The following is a 21,205-nucleotide window of genomic DNA, read 5'->3' as shown; positions in this document are numbered from 1 at the left end:
CAGAAATAAAGCAGGAGAGAAGGAAGGTGGTGGAGGTTTTAATTTTAAATCAGATAGTGAAGAGGGACTTCACTGGGATTAACAAAGCCTCAAATAAAGTGAGGGAACACATCTTGTGGGTACCTGGGTATTATGTGCTAAATTGTGTCCCTCCAAAATTTATATGTTGAAGTCCCAACCCTTAGTGCTTCAGAATATAACTATACTGTATTTGGAGATAAGATCTTTAAAGCAGTGATTAAGTTAAAATGAGGCTGTTAAAGGTAGTCCCATACTCCAATCTGACTGGTGTTAGAAGAATAGCAAGAGACATCAGAGGGAAGAGGCAGTAAGACGGCTGCCATCAGCAAGGGAAGAGGCAGTAAGAGGGCTGCCATCGGCAAGTCAAGGACAGAGGCCTCAGAATCCAACCTTGATCTTGGACTTCTAGCCTCCAGAACTTCGAGAAAATAAACTATTTTTGTTCAGGCCACCTGGTCTGTGGTATTTGTTAGGGCAACTCTAGGAAACTAATATATCTGGGAAGAGTTTCCTAGGCAGGCAAAACAACAAAGGAAAACCCCCAAGGTGGGACTTGATTGGCCCAATGGAGTGAGCAAAGACAGTATGAAATGAAATCAGAAAAGCCATAGGAATCAGATGTTGTAGCACCCCATGGTTTATTGTAAGGACTTGGCTTTTATCCTGAGTGAACTGGGGGACTTTTGAGGGTTACGACCAGCATTATGGAGAAGCAAGAAGACCGGTCAACAGGAAACACTTGAGTTGCTGGATCAAATACAGCTGACAAAACAAAGATTATCCTTTGAATACAGCATTGGTGGCCTCAGCGAGAGCAGTCTTGGTGGAGTTGAGGGTGTGAATGCCTGACTGTGGTGTGCTTGGGAATGGGAGAAGAGGAATTGAAGATAAGGAATTTTGAACACTCGAGTTTTGCCATACAGAGGAGCAAAGACATGTGGTAGGAGCTGGAAGGGGAAATGGGGTTTCTTGTTTGTTTTGGGCTGGGGAGACATTAGAGCATGTTTTTAGCAGGTGAAGGATAATCAATCTAGTATACCCATATTGCCAACACCTTAACACATCTTCACTGGTTTTGGACCATGTGCAGTGGCTAATGCCTGTAATCCCAAAACTTTGGGAGGCTGAGACGGGAGGATGGCTTGAGGCCAGGAGTTTGAGACCAACCTGGGCAACACAGAAACCCCATCTTTACAAAACAAAATTAAAAATTGGCCTGGCATGGTGGCATGCATCTGTAGTCCCAGCTGCTCCAGAAGCTGAGGCAGGAAGATCGCTTGAACACAGGAATTCAAGGTTACAGTGAGCTATGATCAAGCCACTGCACTCCAGCCTGGGCAAAAGAGCAAGACCCTCTCTCTCAAAAAAATTTTTTTAAATGTTCACTGGTTTTGATGCGGGTAATAGCCTCCCGGCTAGTTTCCTCATCGTTGATGCTGTCACTGCTGAAGACGCATTTTCTTATCACTTCACTCATCTGCTCAAAAATCTTTAGGAAGTCTTGACTTGCAGTATTAAAAGTTCAAATGCCTTGGCTGAACATTCCAATCTTCTCCACTCTGCCCTTTTGCAGTTTCATCACTGTCTTTGGTGAGGTACAAAGCGTGCCAGGTCAGAGTCAGAATTAAAGTCATGAATTAAAGTCATGATTCTGTGACCAACCAGCTATGTGATCTTAGGCAAACTACGTCAGTGCACTGGGCCGGGGCTCCTTCCCGTTCCTAAGGAGGCGGGAGGCGTGTCGGGTAGACTGGATTGTCGCAAGTCACTGCCATCTCTAACAAGCGGACTTCTGAGCACCGTTGCGGCCACAAGTAGACCCACCTCCTGCACCCTCCTTACCCTTCCACTTCTAGGGGCCACACGACTTCTGTGGCCACTTCTTCCTACTTCGCTTTTGCCTTCCTAAGTAGACTAGGCTTTAGAAGAGCTACAATGCCAGCTCCTCTAAGGTTGACCTCCTGCCGGTCACAAGGGACTTGCCTCCCACTCTTCACTTGGGACCGTCCCTTCACTTGGGGCCCTCCTCTTCACAGTCAGAATCCGCCACGTAGTAAGTGCCGCTTCCAACCAATCAAGAGGCAGTTAGCGCAGACCTTTGAGGGATATCCACTTCCACCAATGATCTTCAAGTTTTCTCCAGCGCCTTGTTTTGTGGGGCGAGGCCAACCACCGCGATGGCCAATCTGTTGCAGAAAAGATATTCCGGGAACTGATGAGCACACCAATCAGGTAAAAAGACGTCGGGGAGGGGCATTTCTCATTGGTAATTGCGTCCGGAAGAGGGACGGGCCTCGAACGACGAAATTACGATTTGATTGGTAGGTGCGATGTTGACAACCAGGGAAAGTCCGCCTTCCCCAACAAGGCCAGCCTGGGAACATAGAGTGGCAGCGGCTGCAGCCAATGAGAGAGCAGAAGCGCGGAACGTTTGCTCAATGGGCGATGTCCGAGAGAGGCTGTCACTCAGGTGGCAGCGGCAGAGGCCGGGCTGAGACGTGGCCCCGGGAACACGGCTGGCTGTCCAGGCCATCGGGGCGGTGGTAGGGTCCCCAGCGCGTCCTTGCCCTGGTGAGAGCTCCAAGCGGCGGGAAAGGCAGGCGCCAGTGGCTGCGCCTCCATGCCTGCGAGCGGGGCGGGCCGCTGATGGAACGCGCCACCCGCCCGGGGCTGCTGGTACTGGCGCTGCTGCTGCCGCAGCTGCTGGGGCTCGCGGCATGGACGGTGGCCGCGGGGCGCGCCCGTGGCCTCCCAGCGCCGACGGCGGAGGCGGCGTTCGGCCTCGGGGCGGCAGCTGCTCCAACTTCAGCAACGCGAGTACCGGCGGCGGGCGCCGTGGCTGCGGCCGAGGTGACTGTGGAGGACGCTGAGGCGCTGCAGGCGGCCGCGGGCGAGCAGGAGCCGCGGGGTCCGGAACCAGACGATGAGGCAGTGTTGCGACCGCGCGGCAGGTGAGGGGCTGCCGACCCTGGGGAGGCAACTTGTTTACGCGCGCGAGCTGCTGAGGATGCGGTGTCAGGGGGCGGAGATCCGGGACCCGGGCGGGCGTCTTCCATCGGCTGCGGAGGGCACCTGGCGACTTGGGGATGAGCGCGGGGCCACGACGCCCTCCCATCCCCCGGCCAGCGACCTGCCTGGGCTAGGCTCCCGAGCGCCTGGTCCTGGCCGACGGGTGAGAGCAGCATCCTCGCAGATGCGGGAGAATGGAGTTCCAGGGATGCAAAGAAACGCCACTTCCCCTCTTTCATTGTTTTCGAGCATTGATTATCTTCCAAGGAACCTTTCCCTCGTTTTCCTTACTCACATCACCTCCTGTCTGTGCTGGCGTAACAGCTGTTTTGAGAAAGGACTTTAGCAAAAGACGTCTGCATTTTCCTTCAAACACAACTCTGTAGTGCACCCAGACAAGGATTGAGATCAGTGTCTCTCTAATTGAGATCTGCAGAACGCCTGCATCCGAAACACCTGGGGGTGCTGGTGAAATCTACAGTTTTCTAGGGCCCTCCCCAGTTTTACTGAATCAGACATTCCCTGGGTAAGAGCCTGGCATCTGCATGTTTAACAAGAACTCCGGGTAATTCTTGCACGCTAAAGTTTAAGAGCTGTAGTCAGATTCTTGAATATTGATTCTTGAACCTAAGAGCCGTGGTTAGGTTCTTGAATAAGGGGTTTACTGTATAAGCATTTAATATAGGGTGTTCTTTGAGTTTCTCAGCATTCAAAAAATGTTGCTTCAAGGTGATTGTTTTAAAGCACTTTTCAAAGTCTAGACACAATGTAAGGCATGTTAACAGTAAATTTCTGGGACAGCCAATCTTATCACACCCGTGGAGAAAGTGATGTCCCGTTTTATAAATGGAGTGTTAAAGGGAGCATTAAGTAAATTAAACCAGGGAAGGCTGGGCTCTGGATTGGAACATATTTTAGACTTATAATATAGTCATTACTAGATCATAACAAGTTAGATTTAATTTTAAATTAATATTAGAACTTTGATCTATATATCTGGAGACTACTATAAATAGGATAGGTACCAAAATTCTCTAGGCACCATTTGAATATATAAACATTTGTAAAAAATATATATGTATTTTACATATATATATATTATATATCTATAAAACAAAGTTTTCTTAGGTTTGCTAATGACTCAGTTTTCCTGGAAGAGTGTTTTTGTTTATCATAAAGAAATTTCTGAAGCTCCTGCTCAAAATGAATTACATGAAGTAGAGTTTTGTTTTTCTTAGAATTCAAATCCACTTCAACAGGTACTTACTGGTTAACAAGAGCCCAAGGATGCCCTGGGTGACGGAGGTCAGGCAGGTAGTTCCTGCCTTCCAGGAGAGTGTGCAGTCTAACAGTAAGGATGAAACGAGAAGATCTATAACAGCATTACAGACCAGAAACAGTGCCAGTGTCAGGGATGTCCCAGGGTTTTTGTGGTATTCTACTAGGTGAGGTATGGGAGTGGGGGTAGGTAAGAAGATAAGAGAAGGTTGTGGCAGAATGTGTTGGTTCCTGAAAAATGGGAAAATTGTAATGGACAGCCACTGGACTTGAGGAAACAGCAAGAGGCACAGAGGCTGGAGATTATGTTTGGAAAACATTTTGTCTCTGTATATGTATATTTGTGTGTGTGTATGTATGTAAGAGATATTGACATGCACATATATATGCTAGGCAGGGAGAAGTAGATGAGGCTAGAAAAATAGGTTAGAGCTGACTGTGTATATGTATACAGCCTGATGCTAATAGCATCATGGTCACTTGGGAGTATGTTAAAAATCCGGTGTCAGGCACCACCCCACACTCCCTGAATGAGAGTGTCTCCATTTTAACAAGATCACCATGTGATTCACATGCACGTTAAAGTTTGAGAAATGTTGGGTAGAGTATCCTGAGTGCCAAGCTTTATCAAAATTACGCCTGAGGAACGTTTCTCTAGCAATAGTGTGTACTGAAAACTTAAGAATAACAAAAGGAGAGTGTTATAGCAGTTCAGATGAGAGGTTTAGTGTAAAGTAGTATAGGACAGAGGGGACAGAGTTGAGTTATTTGATGCAAAATCTAGGTTCCTGGCAAGTGAATTCATTCTTCCTTTCTTGGTACCGTTGTCCAGCGATTGAGACTGTGTGGCCAGAAGCTGAGAAAAGAGGTTTAGGGAGCAGGGAAGAAAAGGTAAGGGGTTTGGTGTTGGACATGTGACTCGGAGTTGCAGGCAGGACATCCAGAGGGAGACATTAGGTAGGCGGGTGGAAATGAGTGACTAGAGCCAGTGAGAGGGCAGTGTAAATATGAATAGTTGAAGTTGTGGGAAAGGGAAGGCTCATGAGAAAACCTCAGGAAATGCCTTTTATTTTAGGAAGGAAGATGAGCCGGCAAAGGAGACAGAAATACAGCTGGCTAGGTTGGACGTATAGGAGGAGGACTGAGAAAAAAGAGATTTGGTGATGAGCACACTTAAAGAATTTTAATGAAGCAGCAGAGACAGTACTCAAATTGCAAGAGGTTAAAGATTCAGGCTTTTCTGCCCCACTCCCTCCTTTCCTCACTGATGAGGTAATTTTTAAAGAAGGAACCTCTGAATTTATTTATGTGCTGAAAAGAGGGAGCCTGTGTAGACAGAATGAAAATGAAAGGGACTGGATGCATTGGCTCACGCCTCTAATCCCAGCACTTTGGAAGGCCAAGGCGGGTGGATCACCTGAGGTCAGGAGTTTGAGACCAGCCTGGCCAACATGATGAAACCCCATCTCTACTAAAAATACAAAAAATTAGCCAGGCGTGGTGGGCGGGTGCCTGTAATCCCAGCCACTTGGGAGGCTGAGGCAAGAGAATTGCTTGAACCCGGAAGGCGGAGGTTGCAGTGAGCTGAGATCGTGACACTGCATTCCAGCCTGGGCAACAAGAGCGAAACTCCGTCTCGAAAAAGAATAGAAAAAGGAAAATGAAAGGAACAGATGAGGAGGTGAAGGTAGTCGGAGAAGATCCACTTAGCAAGAAGGAGGATCATTTCTTTCTCATAAATTGCAGTGAAAATAGGAATTTTGGCTTGAAGAGCATACATGATCACCAAACAGAATTGGCTAGGAAGAGATAAGACCCAGTTCTGGGGTCTGACTTGTAGCGTGGACTTAAGATAGTGTGGAATGTTTGAGAAACCTTGAATAAGTTGATAGTCAACAGGAGATAAATATGCAAAGTTTATAAAAGTTTTTTCTAAATGCTCTTTAGAAAAAGATAAAAACCCGGAGAATATTAATTAGTTCAGTAATAATAGATCAGTAATTCTGTTTGTTTCAAGGAATATTAGGGGAACAGATTTGAATTAACCAAGTCTTTTATTATGAACAGCTGTGAAGAACTGCAGTACTGGCAAAACTTTTAAGAAGAGGGAGGTACGGAATTATCTTTATTTTTGCATGTTGTCTTTTGATACTCAAGGAGCAATCTGAGATTCACCAGTTCATTGATTTTTTTCCTCTTGATGGAATTTTCAAGTTTCATTCTAAATGCTTACTCTGCATATCAAGCATGTGAATGAGTAAATAAGCTACTTATTTTCTTTAAAAGTTACCTAAAATAAACTTGTTTTTCTGGTACCAATCTCATTGTCCGTGTTTCTTCTGTTAAACATTACATTAGTTGATATTTAAGTGGGATGGTCGTTGCAGAAAGTTGGGAAGAAAGTCTCATCACCTCACTGTTAGATTTTACATATGTTTATGGAATTCTGTGAGTTACCAGTCTTCTGACTTCAACACAAGTAGCAAATTGCAAAGTGTTACTTGGGGTTCTTGGGATGGGTTGGGAAGTCATTCTGACAATCTCAGAAGTTCTAAAGAACTAGTTTTATCTTAACTGTCACTAATTTGCAAAGTATATGTTCCTTTTTCCTCTGATTCTAATTCCTCTCTTAAAAAAGTATTTCTAAATTTGACGTTAATCTCTGGTGCTTCTTCAATTTGTGCATCTGTAAACTGATTTTTTTTAATTAAATGAGATAACATGAAAATATTTGTAAATGTAAGATGGAATACTTTCTCTCTTTTTTTTTCCTGTCCTTTTACAAAGTGATCTGATGTGAAACAAAGATACAGAAATCTGGTCTTCCTCAGACTTTCAGATTTGTAATCATTTTTCTGTTTGTTTTTTTTAACTACTAGGACCATATGCTACTAGTAGCATATCACAATACCATGTTGAAATCATGTTGAAATCATGTTGAATCACATGAAATCATGTTGAAATCACAATACCATGTTGAAATAACAATACCATGTTGAAAGGAAGCTCAGTCATTTAGTCCTGTTCCTATTCACCCACCCAACTCCAGACTTTTACAGTTAACTGTCACCTTTAAAGAAGAATTTACACAGAACTTTCAAAGCAAGTAATAAGCTAAAATAAATATACTTCAGGCAAGTAATGAACTATCCTTTGTGTCTACAATTGTCTTTAGCTTAATTGATGCCAGGACTGTGCTTAGACTATGTGGACAGGGATGGGAGATTGCTTTTTATCTGATCTCAGGTCCCTGCGTTCATAGGCATCTTCCAGATTGCAGAGAGGACCTGTCTTTATCAGTTGCTGTGAGCTGTAGCTTCAGCATGTCTCTTTTCTCCCTAAACATTGCCTGATAACTCCATCTGGTTTTGTCCTTTATTGTAAGAGGGGAACTTCTAATACATTTTTATTACAAATTGTTTTAAAATACAAAGGAGAAAACTTGTAAGTTGCAGAGCTAAATGTGAGGGGAGGAGATAAATGTATGTGTATGTTTAATTCCATTCTATTTGTAAATGACCATTTTGATTAAAAATGTTTCATAGGGCCAGGCGTGGTGACTCATGCCTGTAATCACAGCACTTTGGGAGGCCAAGGCAGGCAGATCACCTGAGGTCAGGAGTTCAAGACCAGCCTGGCCAACATGGTAAAACCCTGTCTCTACTAAAAATACAAAAATTAGCCAGGCATAGTGACACGCGCCTGTAGTCCCAGCTACTCGGGAGGCCGAGGCGGGAGAATCAATGGAACCCAGGATGCAGAGTTTGCTGTGAGCCGAGATCATGCCACTGCACTCCAGCCTGGGTGACAGAGTGAGACTCTGCCTCAAAAAAAAAAGGAAAAAAAAAATTATGGAATAAAGTAGAAAAGATACTTTCAAAAATGTTTTAATGTAACAGGAAAAGGATATCTGTTACACTCATGTTAAACGTGTACCACTGAAAACTTAGATTGTATGTCTTTAAGGTCTAGCTGATATGCCAAACTTATAAAGTATAGCTGGTAATTTTTGATATATTTGTTATGATTTGGGGCATGGCTAGTCTTGTCATATGTTTAAGTGAAGGAGATTTGACTTGAAGATTTACTTCGTAGGTGAGGACCAGGAAGTATAGTCCAATCAGTACTAGTTTGTTTCTAAACAAGAACATATGCCTCCTTTAGTGAGAGCACAAGTTTGGGTAAAGGATTCTCAGCTACACCAAAAAAACAGGTTCAACCAAATCACATTTGTAGTTTTGTGAAGTACGGCCCTCCCCTCAACCCCCAGAAAGGAAATCTGAAATTTTAAAATAAGCAGTTGTTAATGTAGAAACTATTCAATCTATACAATATTCTCCTGTCACCTGCTTCTCTTCTTTCACAATGGAAACTTCCACAGGAAGTAAGGTTCCTTTAAAATGATTTTATGAAGAAATTTAGCATACACTTATCAGAATTTGATAAACTTTAACTGTAAATAGGCAGGTGTTCTGGGTAACTTAAGTCAGCCAGTTTTTCTTTTTTTATTGCATATTCATTGTGACATAAAGTCATTTCTCCTGGATCGAGGACGTAATCAGAGCAATTACAGGATGAACGACATCTATGAGATTTCTGAGAGGAATAAAAAACTGCACATTGTAGTAATATAGTAGTTGCCACTTATGCAAACTTACAGTTAACACAATAACAGAATTAACCTGAATTTCTGCTCCTGTTCAAAATTTTGTATTTGGTGCATAACCTTAGGTAAATCACATCTTTTCCCATCTTCTCAGCCTTTTTGGTGGTGATTGTTTTATGTAGGTAATAGGTTTGTCCTACCAAGGTTTATTCATTCAACAAACATTTATTTAGTTTTACTGGGGCCCAGGTACTGTTAGGCCCTGAGAGTAGATGTCTTTTCCTTAGGAAGCTCCAAGCCTGACAGATCATTGTGTTAAAGAATTAACTGTCCTCGAATGGATGATAAGTGACATAAAAGTAGTGTCAGAGTGAAAAGAATGGAAGTGGCAAGTTATTGAGCCCCAAAATGAGAAAAATATCAAGGACAGTGTAGGCAACAGAATAGTGTGAGCAAGGGCACAGAGCAGGGAGTTTGTATAGTGAGCGCAGAGCAGTGGTTCCTAAGCCAGGGCTCTAGGACCCCTATGGATCTGCAAAGATAAAAATGGGGATTCATGAGACTGCCAGTATTTTAAAATAACCTAATGGAAATTAAATATGTAATAGAAGGTACATTAAAAAGTCAAGTTCCTTTGCCTTGAACTAGAATTATATAAAACCTTATATAGTAATTACAGTTCTTTAAAGAACTGTTGAATATTTTGATTGGTTCTTAAGTATTTCCTCTAAAGATGGGAGAATTTATTATACACAGTGTTCATTTGGCAAATGGAATACTTTAAGACGTGGGGAAAAATATAGATGAGAACTTTTGAAAAGCTCACCCCATGGAAAGTGGGGAGCGTGGGGCTGGGAAGAAGAGGGGAGAGGGTATTGGGCTGGCAGAAGAGGCAGAAAAATGAGATTAGGAAAGTACACTGAAGCCAGATTGTGAAAAGCTTTATGTGCCACGCCAAGCAGTGTGACCTTTCTTCTTCAGTGGGCACAGGGAACCTTGGAAGTTTCTCAGATCTCTATTACAGAAACAAAACTGTGGGAAGAAGAGAGGGGAAAGAAACCTGAGGCAGGAAAATGTGTTAGAAAGCATTTTAAGGTGTTCTGATGAGAAGTGAGAATCTTCTAGAGCAAGAGCTATGGTAGTAAAGAAGGAAAAGATTATTTTATTTTATTTTATTTTATTTTTTGAGACAGTCTTACTCTGTTGTGCAGGCTAGAGTGCAGTGGTGCAATCTCAGCTCACTGCAACCTCTGCCTTCCAGGTTCAAGCAATTCTCCTGTCTGAACCTCCCAAGTAGCTGGGATTACAGGCACATGCCACCACACCCGGCTTACTTTTGTATTTTTAGTAGAGATGGGGTTTCACCATGTTGGCCAGGCTCGTCTTGAACTCCTGATCTCAGGTGATCCACCCGCCTTGGCCTCCCCAAGTGCTGGGATTACAGGCGTGAGTCACTGCGCCTGGCCGGAAAAGATTTAAGAGAAGCTTCAGAAATAGAATTAAGAGTACATGGCTGTTGTTTAAATGTAGAGGGTGAGGGAGCACAAAGAGTTGATGTCTGGTTTAAATGTTAGGTAATAGGATGGATGGCTACGCTTTTAAGTGGCAGGAATAGATTGTGGGAAAGAAGTTTCCTGAGCCTGTTATGGTGATAACAAGTAGATCCTGCTGAAGATGCAGAACTAGGATAGGGAGAGATGGTGAACTATAAATTCTGTACAGGTTTGGGGGCTGTCATACTGCAGATGGAGGTGAAGCTGTGGACATTGACCATCTAGGTAGACCATGTAGTACAAACGGGAAAGTGCCTGCTCTATAGATAGAAAGATATAAGAATGATAGGTGAGGCTGGGCATGGTGGCTCATGCCTATAATCCCAGCACTTTGGGAGGCTGAAGCGGGCAGATCACCTGAGGTCAGGAGTTTGAGACTAGCCTGGCCAACATGGTGAAACCCCGCCTCTACTAAAAATACAAAAATTAGCCAGGTGTGGTGATGGGTGCCTGGAATCCCAGCTACTTGGGAGGCTGAGGCAGGAGAATTGCTTGAACCAGAGAGGTGGAGGTTGCCGTTGAGCCGAGATCGTGCCATTACACTCCAGCCTGGGTGACAAAGCAAGACTCCATCTCAAAAAAAAAAAAAAAAAAAAAAAAAAAAAAAAAGTGATAGATGAGACCCAGGAGGGACTTGTCCTGTAGAAACCAGGAAAGAATAATGTCTAGAATGAGGAGCTGGCCACAACGGTGGCTTTTGTGAGGACAGACCTGATGAGGGGAATGAATCTGGCAGTTAGGAAACCATTGAAAATCTTTCTTGAGAGTAGCTTCCAAGAGTTGGATCATGGGCGAGAGATCAGGGCTTGCTGAGGAATCATCCAAATAAATGCCTTTGTAAGCTACAGCAAAATGTAAGTGAGAGATAGAAGTCTCTGAAGTGTTTACTGACAGAGATGTTCAATATGCCTTCTTCATCCAGGTCATAAATTTAATTTTTCTCTATGGAAATGGCTAAGGTAAAACAGTGTTTGTACGACTGGTCTTATGAGACTCACCTGGGGTGCCTGTTAGGCTACATTCTCCCAGTCTCCCTGTTAGGATGAGACATGTGAACCTTTAATGGTTTTTAACAAGCACTCCAGATTATTTTTATGATCAGGTATACTTGGGTTACACTGAGACAGGTGAAATAGCCATATTTTGCCTATGAAAAAATAACTCAAATGAAGCCATGAGGAGAATAAGAGCAGAGCCATTGGGATATACACCCAGGTCTGACTTAAGCTATGATTCTTTCCACTGGAAAAGCTGTCTCTGCAGTTCCTTCAGTTCTTGAATAAGTTAAGAGTTTTTCATCTTGATCATGGAACCCTCAAAATAGGGCAAGTCGGTCTTGGGGAGATAAATAACCTTATATTCTTCCTATTTTGGGAGGTGTTCATTTTTCACTTTTTATCTCTGTTTATGTTACTTCTTCTTTCTGAAGATACCATTTCGCTGTAACACTTAGGCTGGACTGCAATGGTGCGATCACAGTTCACTGCAGCCTCGCCCTCCTGGGCACAAGCTATCCTCCCACCTCAGACTCTGAGTAGCTGGGACTACAGGTGTACACCACCATACCTGGCTAATTTTTAAAGTATTTTTGAGTACATTTGGAGTCTCACTATGTTGCACAGGCTGATCTCAAACTCCTGGCCCCCCAAGCAGTTCTCCTGCGTCAGTCTCCCTGAGTGTTGGGTTTGCAAAGGAAAGCCACTACATCTGGCTGTGTTTGTTATGAATGCCATATCTTTTTTTAAGTTCAACTTTTATTTCAGATACAGGAAGTACATGTGCTGATTGTTACATAGTATATTACACCTAGGTAGTGAGCATAGTACCCAATGGTAGTTTTTCTTTTTCTTTTCTTGTTCTTTTGAGGTGAAGTGTCGCTGTGTCACCAGGCTGGAGTGCAGTGGCACGATCTCGGCTCACTGCAGCCTCTGCCTCCTGGGTTCAAGTGATTCCCCTGCCTTAGCCTCCTGAATAGGTGGGACTACAGGCATGCACCACCTAGCCCAGCTAATTTTTTTTTTTGTATTTTAGTAGAGATGGGGTTTTACCATGTTGGCCAGGGTGGTCTCAATCTTCTGACCTCGTGATCTGCCTGGCTTGGCCTCCTAAAGTGCTAGGATTACAGGCATGAGCCACCACATCTGGCCCCAATGGTAGTTTTTCAGTTCACCCCCTGCCAGTAGTCTGCAGTGTCTGTTGCTCCCATGTTTATGTCCATATGTGCTCAATATTTAACTTCCACTTATAAGTGAGAACACGCAGTATTTGATTTTCTATTCCTGTGTTAATTCACTTAGGATTGTGGCTTCTAGCTCTCTCCATGTTGCTGCAAAGGACATGATTTCATCTTTTTATGGCTGCTTAGTATTCTATGGTATATATGTACCACATTTTCTTTATCCAGTTTACTGCTGATGGGCACTAGGCTGATTCCATGTCTTTGCTCTTGTGAATAGTGCACTAAATGCTGTATTTCGTTGCTCTCCTCTGGTCATCTCTGCATTCAGCCTGAGGACTTTGTTTTTCAGCAACATGTATCTACTTGATGTTTTTCTTGATGAGCACTTCTCTCTTAGACTGTGATTAGGTATAGTAGCAAATCTTTATTGCTCCGGTGGTGTTTCTTAATTCTAGCCACAGCAGAAGGGGAGCCTCCATTCCAGAGACATGCTTGTGGGGAGGAGCCCATAATGAATACCACAGCTGGCTTGTAACGCAAGAGAGGAAGAATACCTTTTTTTTGATACCTGACAGAATTGTTAGGGGATATGCTATTATCCCCATTTCAAGGGGTTAAAATAATTAAGGGTACCTGACTCAAATCTAAGAACTAGATTAAGTATCAATAGTTGTTAAGAAGGAAACGGAGATACTTTTTATTTTGTTTTCGTGACAGTGTCTCACTCTGTCCTCCAGGCTGGAGCACAGTGGCGCAATCATAGCTCACTGCAGCCTTGAACTCCTGGGCTCAAGGGATCATCCCATCTCAGCTTCCCAAGTCACTGGGACTCCAGCCCTGCGCCACCATGCCCATCTAATTTTTTAAAAACTTTTTTTTTTTTTAATAGAAATGTGGTCTTACTATGTTACATAGGTTGGTCTTAAACTCCTAGGCTCAAGCAGTCCTCCTGCCTGGGCCTTTCAAAGTTTTGGAATTGCAGGTGTGAGCCACTATACCCAGCCAAAAGTGAGATACTTAATTGTTCCTGCCCATGTTTTATTTTTAAATATTGCTGAAATAGTCACATACTGCCTAAACATAATAGTTAATGAAAATATTTTACTTTTAAAAGCAGAACACATGAGCCAAAAAACAGAATGTTTGACTCATTTAAGTATACCCTCATGACAGGTTTTCAGTGAAAGAATAGTTAAATATTAAATCCCCGATTACTTATTAAAACATGTTCTCATACACACGACACACATATCCAGATTTTATTGTTGAATTTTTGTTTTGAAGATGAGAGCTAGAATTTTATTCTCTGAATATACCTCTAGCACACAACTAGCAACATAGTCAGAAAAGTATCGCTTTTCTGGCTGTTGTAAATAGAATGTCTAAGTGGGAAAAAAAAAGAGTTTGTCCTGAATTTAAAAGAAAATCGTATTTGAAGTGTTCTGATGGTCTCCTTAATTTTTCATGGGTCAACACTGTTTGCTTACACTAAATTTTGTTTCAATTAGAATTTTTTTCATTCAGCCATTTATTTGTGGTTAATGATTCTTGAATAGAAAAATGAAACATCTCTACAATGGGACTAGGAAAGAGTTAGCTTGGCTGTTAACTGTTGATCTCTAAATTAATTAGATTGCGTTGTTTTATAAAGTGGCATATCCAAGGTGTGAATTTTTATACTCTTTGTTATAAAATAATTTTCTTACTCAAAGTATCCTTTTGCTTTACCAACTCCTAATTTCTTTAGAAAGCAGAAGGATGACATGGAGGGCAAGAAGTTGGATGGTTCTCTTTTGGTTTGTTATCTAAAATTACTTGAGTTTGTAGGATGGCAAGGTCTTTCCTTTCACAAATCAGACTAAGTTACCATTCAAAAAATTCGAAATTAGAATTAGTGTAGAGTTTGGAAACTAAATTAATTGCTCTTTGAAGGGTTTCAAATGGGTTTACTTGAACATGTCTGTCTTGGTCAACTTGCGGCTTTACTTTGAATTTATATACATTGTGCATCAAGTGATATAGAAGAGATAAAGTTGCATCTTGTACTCCCAACCAGGAATATAACCATACGTGCTTACAATGTGCAGGGTCTTTAAAGCTGATAAATACACCTAATGAATTCCTAGAACAACTGTACAAGTCATCCTTTAAACAACTATTTAGGCCAGGCACGGTGGCTCACACCTGTAATCCCAGCACTTTGGGAGGCCGAGGTGGGTGGATCACCTCAGGTCAGGAGTTCGAGACCAGTCTGGCCAACATGGGGAAACCCCATCTCTACTAAAAATATAAAAATTAGCCGGGTGTAGTGGTGGGCACCTGTAATCCCAGCTACTTGGGAGGCTGAAGCTGGAGACTTGATTAAACCCAGGAGGCAGAGGTTGCAATGAGCTGAGATTATGCCATTGCACTCCAGCCTGGGCGACAAGAGTGCAACTATGTCTCAAAAAATAAATAAATAAATATAAATAAAAAATTTATGGAGAGTCTGCTCTGTAGCTGGAGGTGTATGTTCCAGGCAGAAGGAACAGTAGATTCAAAGGCCCTAAGCAAAAATTTTGCATGATGTATTTGAAGAGTTGGGGGAGTCTGTCTGTGGATATGCGAACTCTGAGAAGTCTGTTAGACAATCTAAATCAGGTAGGTGGTTAGATATGTATGTCTGCAGTTCAGGGGAGAGGCCTGAAACCAGATATAAATTTGGGAGTTGCCAGGATATAGATGATATTTAAAGCTATGAGACTGAATGAGATCACCAAAAAAATCACATGTAGGTAGAGACTATTTTAAGAGATAGGAAAGATAAGAAGGAACCAGAAAATGAAACTGAGAGAGAATAGCATAGAACTGAGTCCAAAAAAAAAAGGCGTGGTGTCTTGGAAACCATATAGAGTGTGTTTCTCGGAGGGCAGGAATGGCTGGTCAGGTGCTGCTGGGTGGTCAAGTGAAGCAAGACCTGACCATGGGATTTATCAGTGTGAAGATCATTGTTGACTCTGACAAAAACCATTTCAGTGAGATGGTAGGGGCAAGAACTTGGTTAGAAATAGTTCAACATAGAGGGGAAGAGGAGATTTAGAGACAGTATATAACAACTCTTTCAAGGAGTTTTGTTGCGGAGAGGCAAGAAATAGATTGGATGCTTGAGGTGGGAGAAGGATTCATTTTGTTTGATCTGGTTTGGTTTTTAAGTTGGGGAAAATAGTAGCAGGTTTGAATGCTGCTATAACAAAATACTGTAGACTGGGTGGTTTATAGACAACAGACATTTATTTCTTATAGTTCTAGAGACTGGGAAGTTCAAGATCAAGGTACCAGCAGATTCAGTATCTGGTGAAGACTGATTCCTCATTAATTCCCCACATGGTGGAAGGGGTCAGGCAGTCTCTGGGGCTGCTTTTACTTTACTCATAAGAGGACCCCACCTTCATGAACTAATCACCTCCCAAAGCCCCACCTCCTGGTACGATCACCTTGGGGATTAGGTTTCAACTTGTGAATTTTTGGTGGGGACACAAAAGTTCAGTTTATAGCAAATGCTGATGGGAATATTCTAGTAGAGAGGGAATGATTGATGGTATGGGAGTGACAGGAGACATTTGCAGGAGCAAGACCTCACGAATGCCTAAGTGGGAGCTCTGTTGCTTACTTGGAGGTGTTGGCGGTAGATGGGAGTGTGGACAGTTCACTTGCACTAACAGGAGGGAAGGTGGAACTCATGGTCCAGGTACTAATGAATAGATAGAGGTGGTGGAGGGAAATAAGCTGATTTCTCCTGTTTTTCTCCATGAAATAAGAAGCACAGTCACCAAGATGTGTGAGCTTGAAAGAGCTGGTATCAGAAGCTCTTGAAGAGGAGCGGGGAGACATGAAATGGTTAACATGGTTCAGTGGCATAATGGATAGATAGGGAAGGGTGTTATGATTGCTAAGCATTGTTAGTAGCCGTTTTGAGGTTGGTGGTCATTAATTAAAGTGAAGATAGTCAACGTGGTATGTTTCTTTTGAGATACATTCAACTGCACAGATGTAGGAGTAAGAAAGGGGAGAAGATTGACTTTAACCAGTTCTTCCAGAGTGTGACATATGAGAGGCAGGGTAGGGAGTTGAGGTGTGTGCAAAGTAGTGCTTAAGATGAAGGACTGTAGGATTTTAACTGGTTAAGAAAGAAGTGAGGGCATGGTGGTAGTGAAGGTTGTAGTATCAGTGCTTGTAGGTTCTGGTGGGGTCAGAAGTTTGTTGCAGTCAGGGAAGTAGAGGAAGTGAGCTGAAAAGAGAGGGATTGGTGGTTAGGGGGTTCTGGTGATTTGTAATGACAAAGTCTAGTGTCTGACCACAGGAGCAGCTGAAGCATGGTAGACAGATAATGAAAACCCAAAGAATTGAGACAGAAGTATGTTAAATATGTTAGGTAGTGACAGTAAACCAGCAGCTGAAATCCTCCAGGATGGGGCTAGTTACGTAAGGGTAAATTAGATGTCTACTGGGAGGGGTAATGGACAAAACAGTCTGATCCTGAGGATTTTCAGAGAGGAGAGGAAAAAGGTAGTCTGGAAATGGCAACAAGATACATGGAGTCCACTTACCCCATTCTGAGCAAGGGTTATGCTTCTGGAGGGAAGCGATGTCCTCAGGGAAAGCCCGGTTTCTATGAGAGCAAGAAGATAAGTGAATGTTCAGGGAACACAGTGTTTCAGGGGAAAGGCTTTCAGGAGGTAGGCAGGTAGAAGAGGACATACCAGGGGACATTGTGTTCCTTATAGGAATTAGAATGTGGAATGAAGGATGACCTATGAGTCAGGGGCTTTTCATAAGTGACATAAACAGATAAAGGGCATATTGAAATTGTCTTGGTCCAAAGACAGTGGTGGCAAGAGTGGTAGAAGGCCCCCTATTCCTTTCTACTAATAGAGGCCTGGACATGGGCTGGTTTTCTTTTGAGTATGTGGGATAAGTTCCCAATATCTTAGATATCTGTTTAATTTTAAAAATATTTTTAATATTTACAGGTCACTAGTAATTATCAGCACTTTAGATGGGAGAATTGCTGCCTTGGATCCTGAAAATCATGGTAAAAAGCAGTGGGATTTGGACGTGGGATCCGGTTCCTTGGTGTCATCCAGCCTTAGCAAACCAGAGGTAAGAATTTTCTGTTAAGTGTTGACTGGAAAACTTAATTCTAATGAGTAATTGCTGATATTAAGAAGTTTGGGGCCCTATTGCCCACGTTTGAGGCCTATCTCCCTCTTATAGGTTGTGTCCCTTTAGGGCAATTACTTAACTTTTCTATTCCTCAGTTCCCCTCTTGTGAAATGAGATAGATAATAACATCTTCTTAGGATTACTTGGGGCATTAAATGAGTTAAACCTATAAGTGAGCAACTGAGGATCCTATCTGCCATATCAGCATAGCACATTATCTGAGCTATAAGTGATTGTTTATTATCATCACAAGGTCTCTAGGAATAATAAGATAAATATAAATAAAAACTTTATTGAATTTTACTACTTAGAAATCTGTGCTGCAAAATCCCATAAATTATTATTCCCTAATTTTAAACAGAATTCATCTGAATTTTTTTTGTAATGTAATTCCAGGCAAATTTGATTATTTGCAGAAAATGTATACTTAATAATTTGGAGCTCTAGAATAGTAGAGGGGAAAGAGCATAGATTCAAAGAGACCTCACTTCCAAAATTACTCTGGCACATGACTTCAAGCCCCTCAGAGTTTTAGTTGCTCTCATCAATAAAGTGAGGACACAGCCTGCCTTCATGGGGTACAGATGGGGAAGATTAAATAAGAGAAGCTGATTTTCCTCACCTTTAGTTTCAATTCTGATGGACGAAGTCTCTCTCCTTTTCTGGAGCTTTAGTCTGTTGTTTAAATTATTTAAGAATGAGTCCATCTTTTGAGTGATGACTATTAACATTGAAGCAGTCACCTCTGTTTTCCAGAATGCCTGTGGCCTTCTTTTATATCGAGTTGTTCCTGTAGGACACTCCCTAGGGTAGTCTTTTTTTCTGTTTTGTCATCAGTCTTTTTCTTTAAAAAGCTTCCGGCCGGGCGCGGTGGCTCAAGCCTGTAATCCCAGCACTTTGGGAGGCCGAGATGGGCGGATCACAAGGTCAGGAGATCAAGACCATCCTGGCTAACATAGTGAAACCCTGTCTCTACTAAAAACTACAAAAAAAACTAGCCGGGTGAGGTGGCAGGCGCCTGTAGTCCCAGCTACTCGGGAGGCTGAGACAGGAGAATGGCGTGAGCCCGGGAAGCGGAGCTTGCAGTGAGCTGAGATCCGGCCACTGCACTCCAGCCTGGGCGACAGAGCGAGACTCCGTCACAAAAAAAAAAAAAAAAAAAAAAAGCTTCCTAGCTGGTATTAAGTATGGAAAAGACAAAATCTTACATGAGGGGTTTGAGAATGATCTGAATATTGGTGACCAAACTTTCCAGTGGGAAACTGTTATCAGTGACCCATCTATAATAACAGACTTTCCTGTGCTTTCCAGTAAACCCAGCCCAAATCTTTTCTGGTGCACCCAAACTGATACTTAAGGAAACAACACTGCCAAATTTCCACATTTGCTGTGTGCTAAACCCTGAGTAGACTTTATAGGTGGCCACTATTTCTCAGTATACTGAAAATATATTTTGAGAATAGAGAACTTCTATTGTATTATGAGTTATTAATGCAAATAGCAATTTGATTGTAAATTACATTAAGTTTATAATTGAGTATGGTATTCAAGTGAATTACTACTTAAGATAAACTTGTTTATTTTTATTCTGTTGAGATTATGCTTGGGTATGCATGTTTTACTTTATTTTTAAACTAGACATAAGAGATGATCAGCAAAATGAGAAGATTGTAAGCTGCTTACATCTGAGGTAATATCAGTGTGTTGTAGTGGTTCAAAGCATGTGTGTGTTTGCAAACTGAAATATACATAGGTACAAAAAGATAAGTTGCATGGTATGGCAAAGTAGAGTGCAAATAGTTGTAATAACCTGAGTGCTAGTAAGAGTGTTTGAGTTATAAGTAGCTAGTTGTTATTTGAAGATTTTCTTACAGATAGCAGTTATCTTACAGATAGCTGTTTTTAAAACTACAGTTCAACTTTCTTACTGTCCTTAGTTCGCACCATTTTCTGTGGTTTATTAGGGCTCCCTTGTTTTTAGTGTCCTCTCTCACACCCACCCACCCCCAATCCTAGATCTTTTGGATAGAATGCTTTGAAATGTTGAATCATAGGCTGGGCGTGGTGGCTTATGCCTGTAATCCCAGCACTTTGGGAGGCTGAGGAGGACCAATCACGAGGTCAGGAGTTTGAGACTGTCTCTACTAAAAATACAAAAACTTAGCGAGGCGTAGTGGCAGGTGCCTGTAATCCTAGCTACTCGGGAGGCTGAGGCAGGAGAATCTCTTGAACCTGGGAGGCGGAGGTTGCAGCGAGTCAAGATTGTGCCACTGCACACCAGCCCAGGCGACAGTGCAAGACTCCATCTCAAACAACAACAACAACAAGAGAAATGTTGAATCGAAAGCCTATTCAGAAAGCTCACGGGTTGCTTTTCATGCAGGAAAAGAATCCTAATAACTCTTTGCATTATCTAGGTTTCACTTTCCTACTTCATAGAAAAAAAAAATCTGAAGGCATTTAAACAGCTGTGATAACATGATAGATTAACTAGATTTTACTGCCACCCCAAATTCTTGGGTCATTTCTTGAGAGTAGATGTTTAATATGTAGAGATACTGATGATATAACGTTGTTCCCAGCATTATAACATATACTCAATGCTCCTTACACAGTGTAATCCTCATAGTAACCCTTCTGAGGTTACTACGTTGGTCTCATTTTGTAAAGAGGAAATGGCAGCTCAAATAAATTTGCTTGAGGTTGCTGACTGTCTATATATATGATGAGGTTGGAACTGAGCCCAGGCTTGCCTGACTGTACTCCATTCTGCCTGCTCTGAAGCCCTTTTGCCACCTTGTATATACCTCCCTTTCTTTATAAACTCAGGCTGTTCATAGAGTACAGTGGTTCTCAGACCGTTTGGTTTCAGAACCTGTTTAATACTCTAAAAAATTATTGAGGGCTCCAAAGAGCTTTTTTTCAGGCTGGAGTACAATGGTGTGATCATATCTCTTTGCAGCCTTGAATCCTGGGCTGAAGCAATCCTCCTGCCTCAGCGTCCTGAGTAGCTGGAACTACAGACATGCACCACCATGCCCAGCTAATTTTTTTTTGGTAGAGAGAGAATCTCAATATTGCCCAGGCTGGTCTCGAACCCCTGGGCTCAAGTGATCTTCCCACCTTGGCTTCTCAAAGTGCTGGGATTACAGGCATAAGCCACCACGACCAGCCTAAAACAAATGTTTGACAAACATTTATTTTATTAAAGAAATAACAGTAAACCCACTCCACTATAGCATAACATTTTTATGAATAATAACTATATTCTTTAATACAAAAAATTTAATGAAAAAAGTGGCATTTTACATTTTTGCAAGTCTCTTAAATTTCTGGTTTAATAGAAGACAGTTGGGA

The 21,205-nt window shown here is 42.2% G+C and overlaps 1 protein-coding gene across 1 annotated transcript in view; it reads left to right on the top strand.

Annotated features, from left to right (window-relative positions):
- Positions 1-2,450: 2,450 nt before the first annotated feature.
- The window catches only part of EIF2AK3 (eukaryotic translation initiation factor 2 alpha kinase 3), an 83,272-nt gene continuing 64,517 nt past the window's right edge, over positions 2,451-21,205 (top strand). The window contains 2 exon segments of the mRNA XM_017857577.1: positions 2,451-2,972; positions 17,656-17,785. Of these exon segments, the coding sequence (XP_017713066.1) occupies positions 2,668-2,972; positions 17,656-17,785 (435 nt within the window). The 5' untranslated portion in view covers positions 2,451-2,667.

This window comes from Rhinopithecus bieti, unplaced genomic scaffold, assembly GCF_001698545.2.
Source record: "Rhinopithecus bieti isolate Rb0 unplaced genomic scaffold, ASM169854v2 scaffold_46389, whole genome shotgun sequence".
Classification (NCBI taxonomy): Eukaryota; Metazoa; Chordata; class Mammalia; order Primates; family Cercopithecidae; genus Rhinopithecus; species Rhinopithecus bieti.
This window is presented reverse-complemented; position numbering and strand designations above follow the sequence as displayed.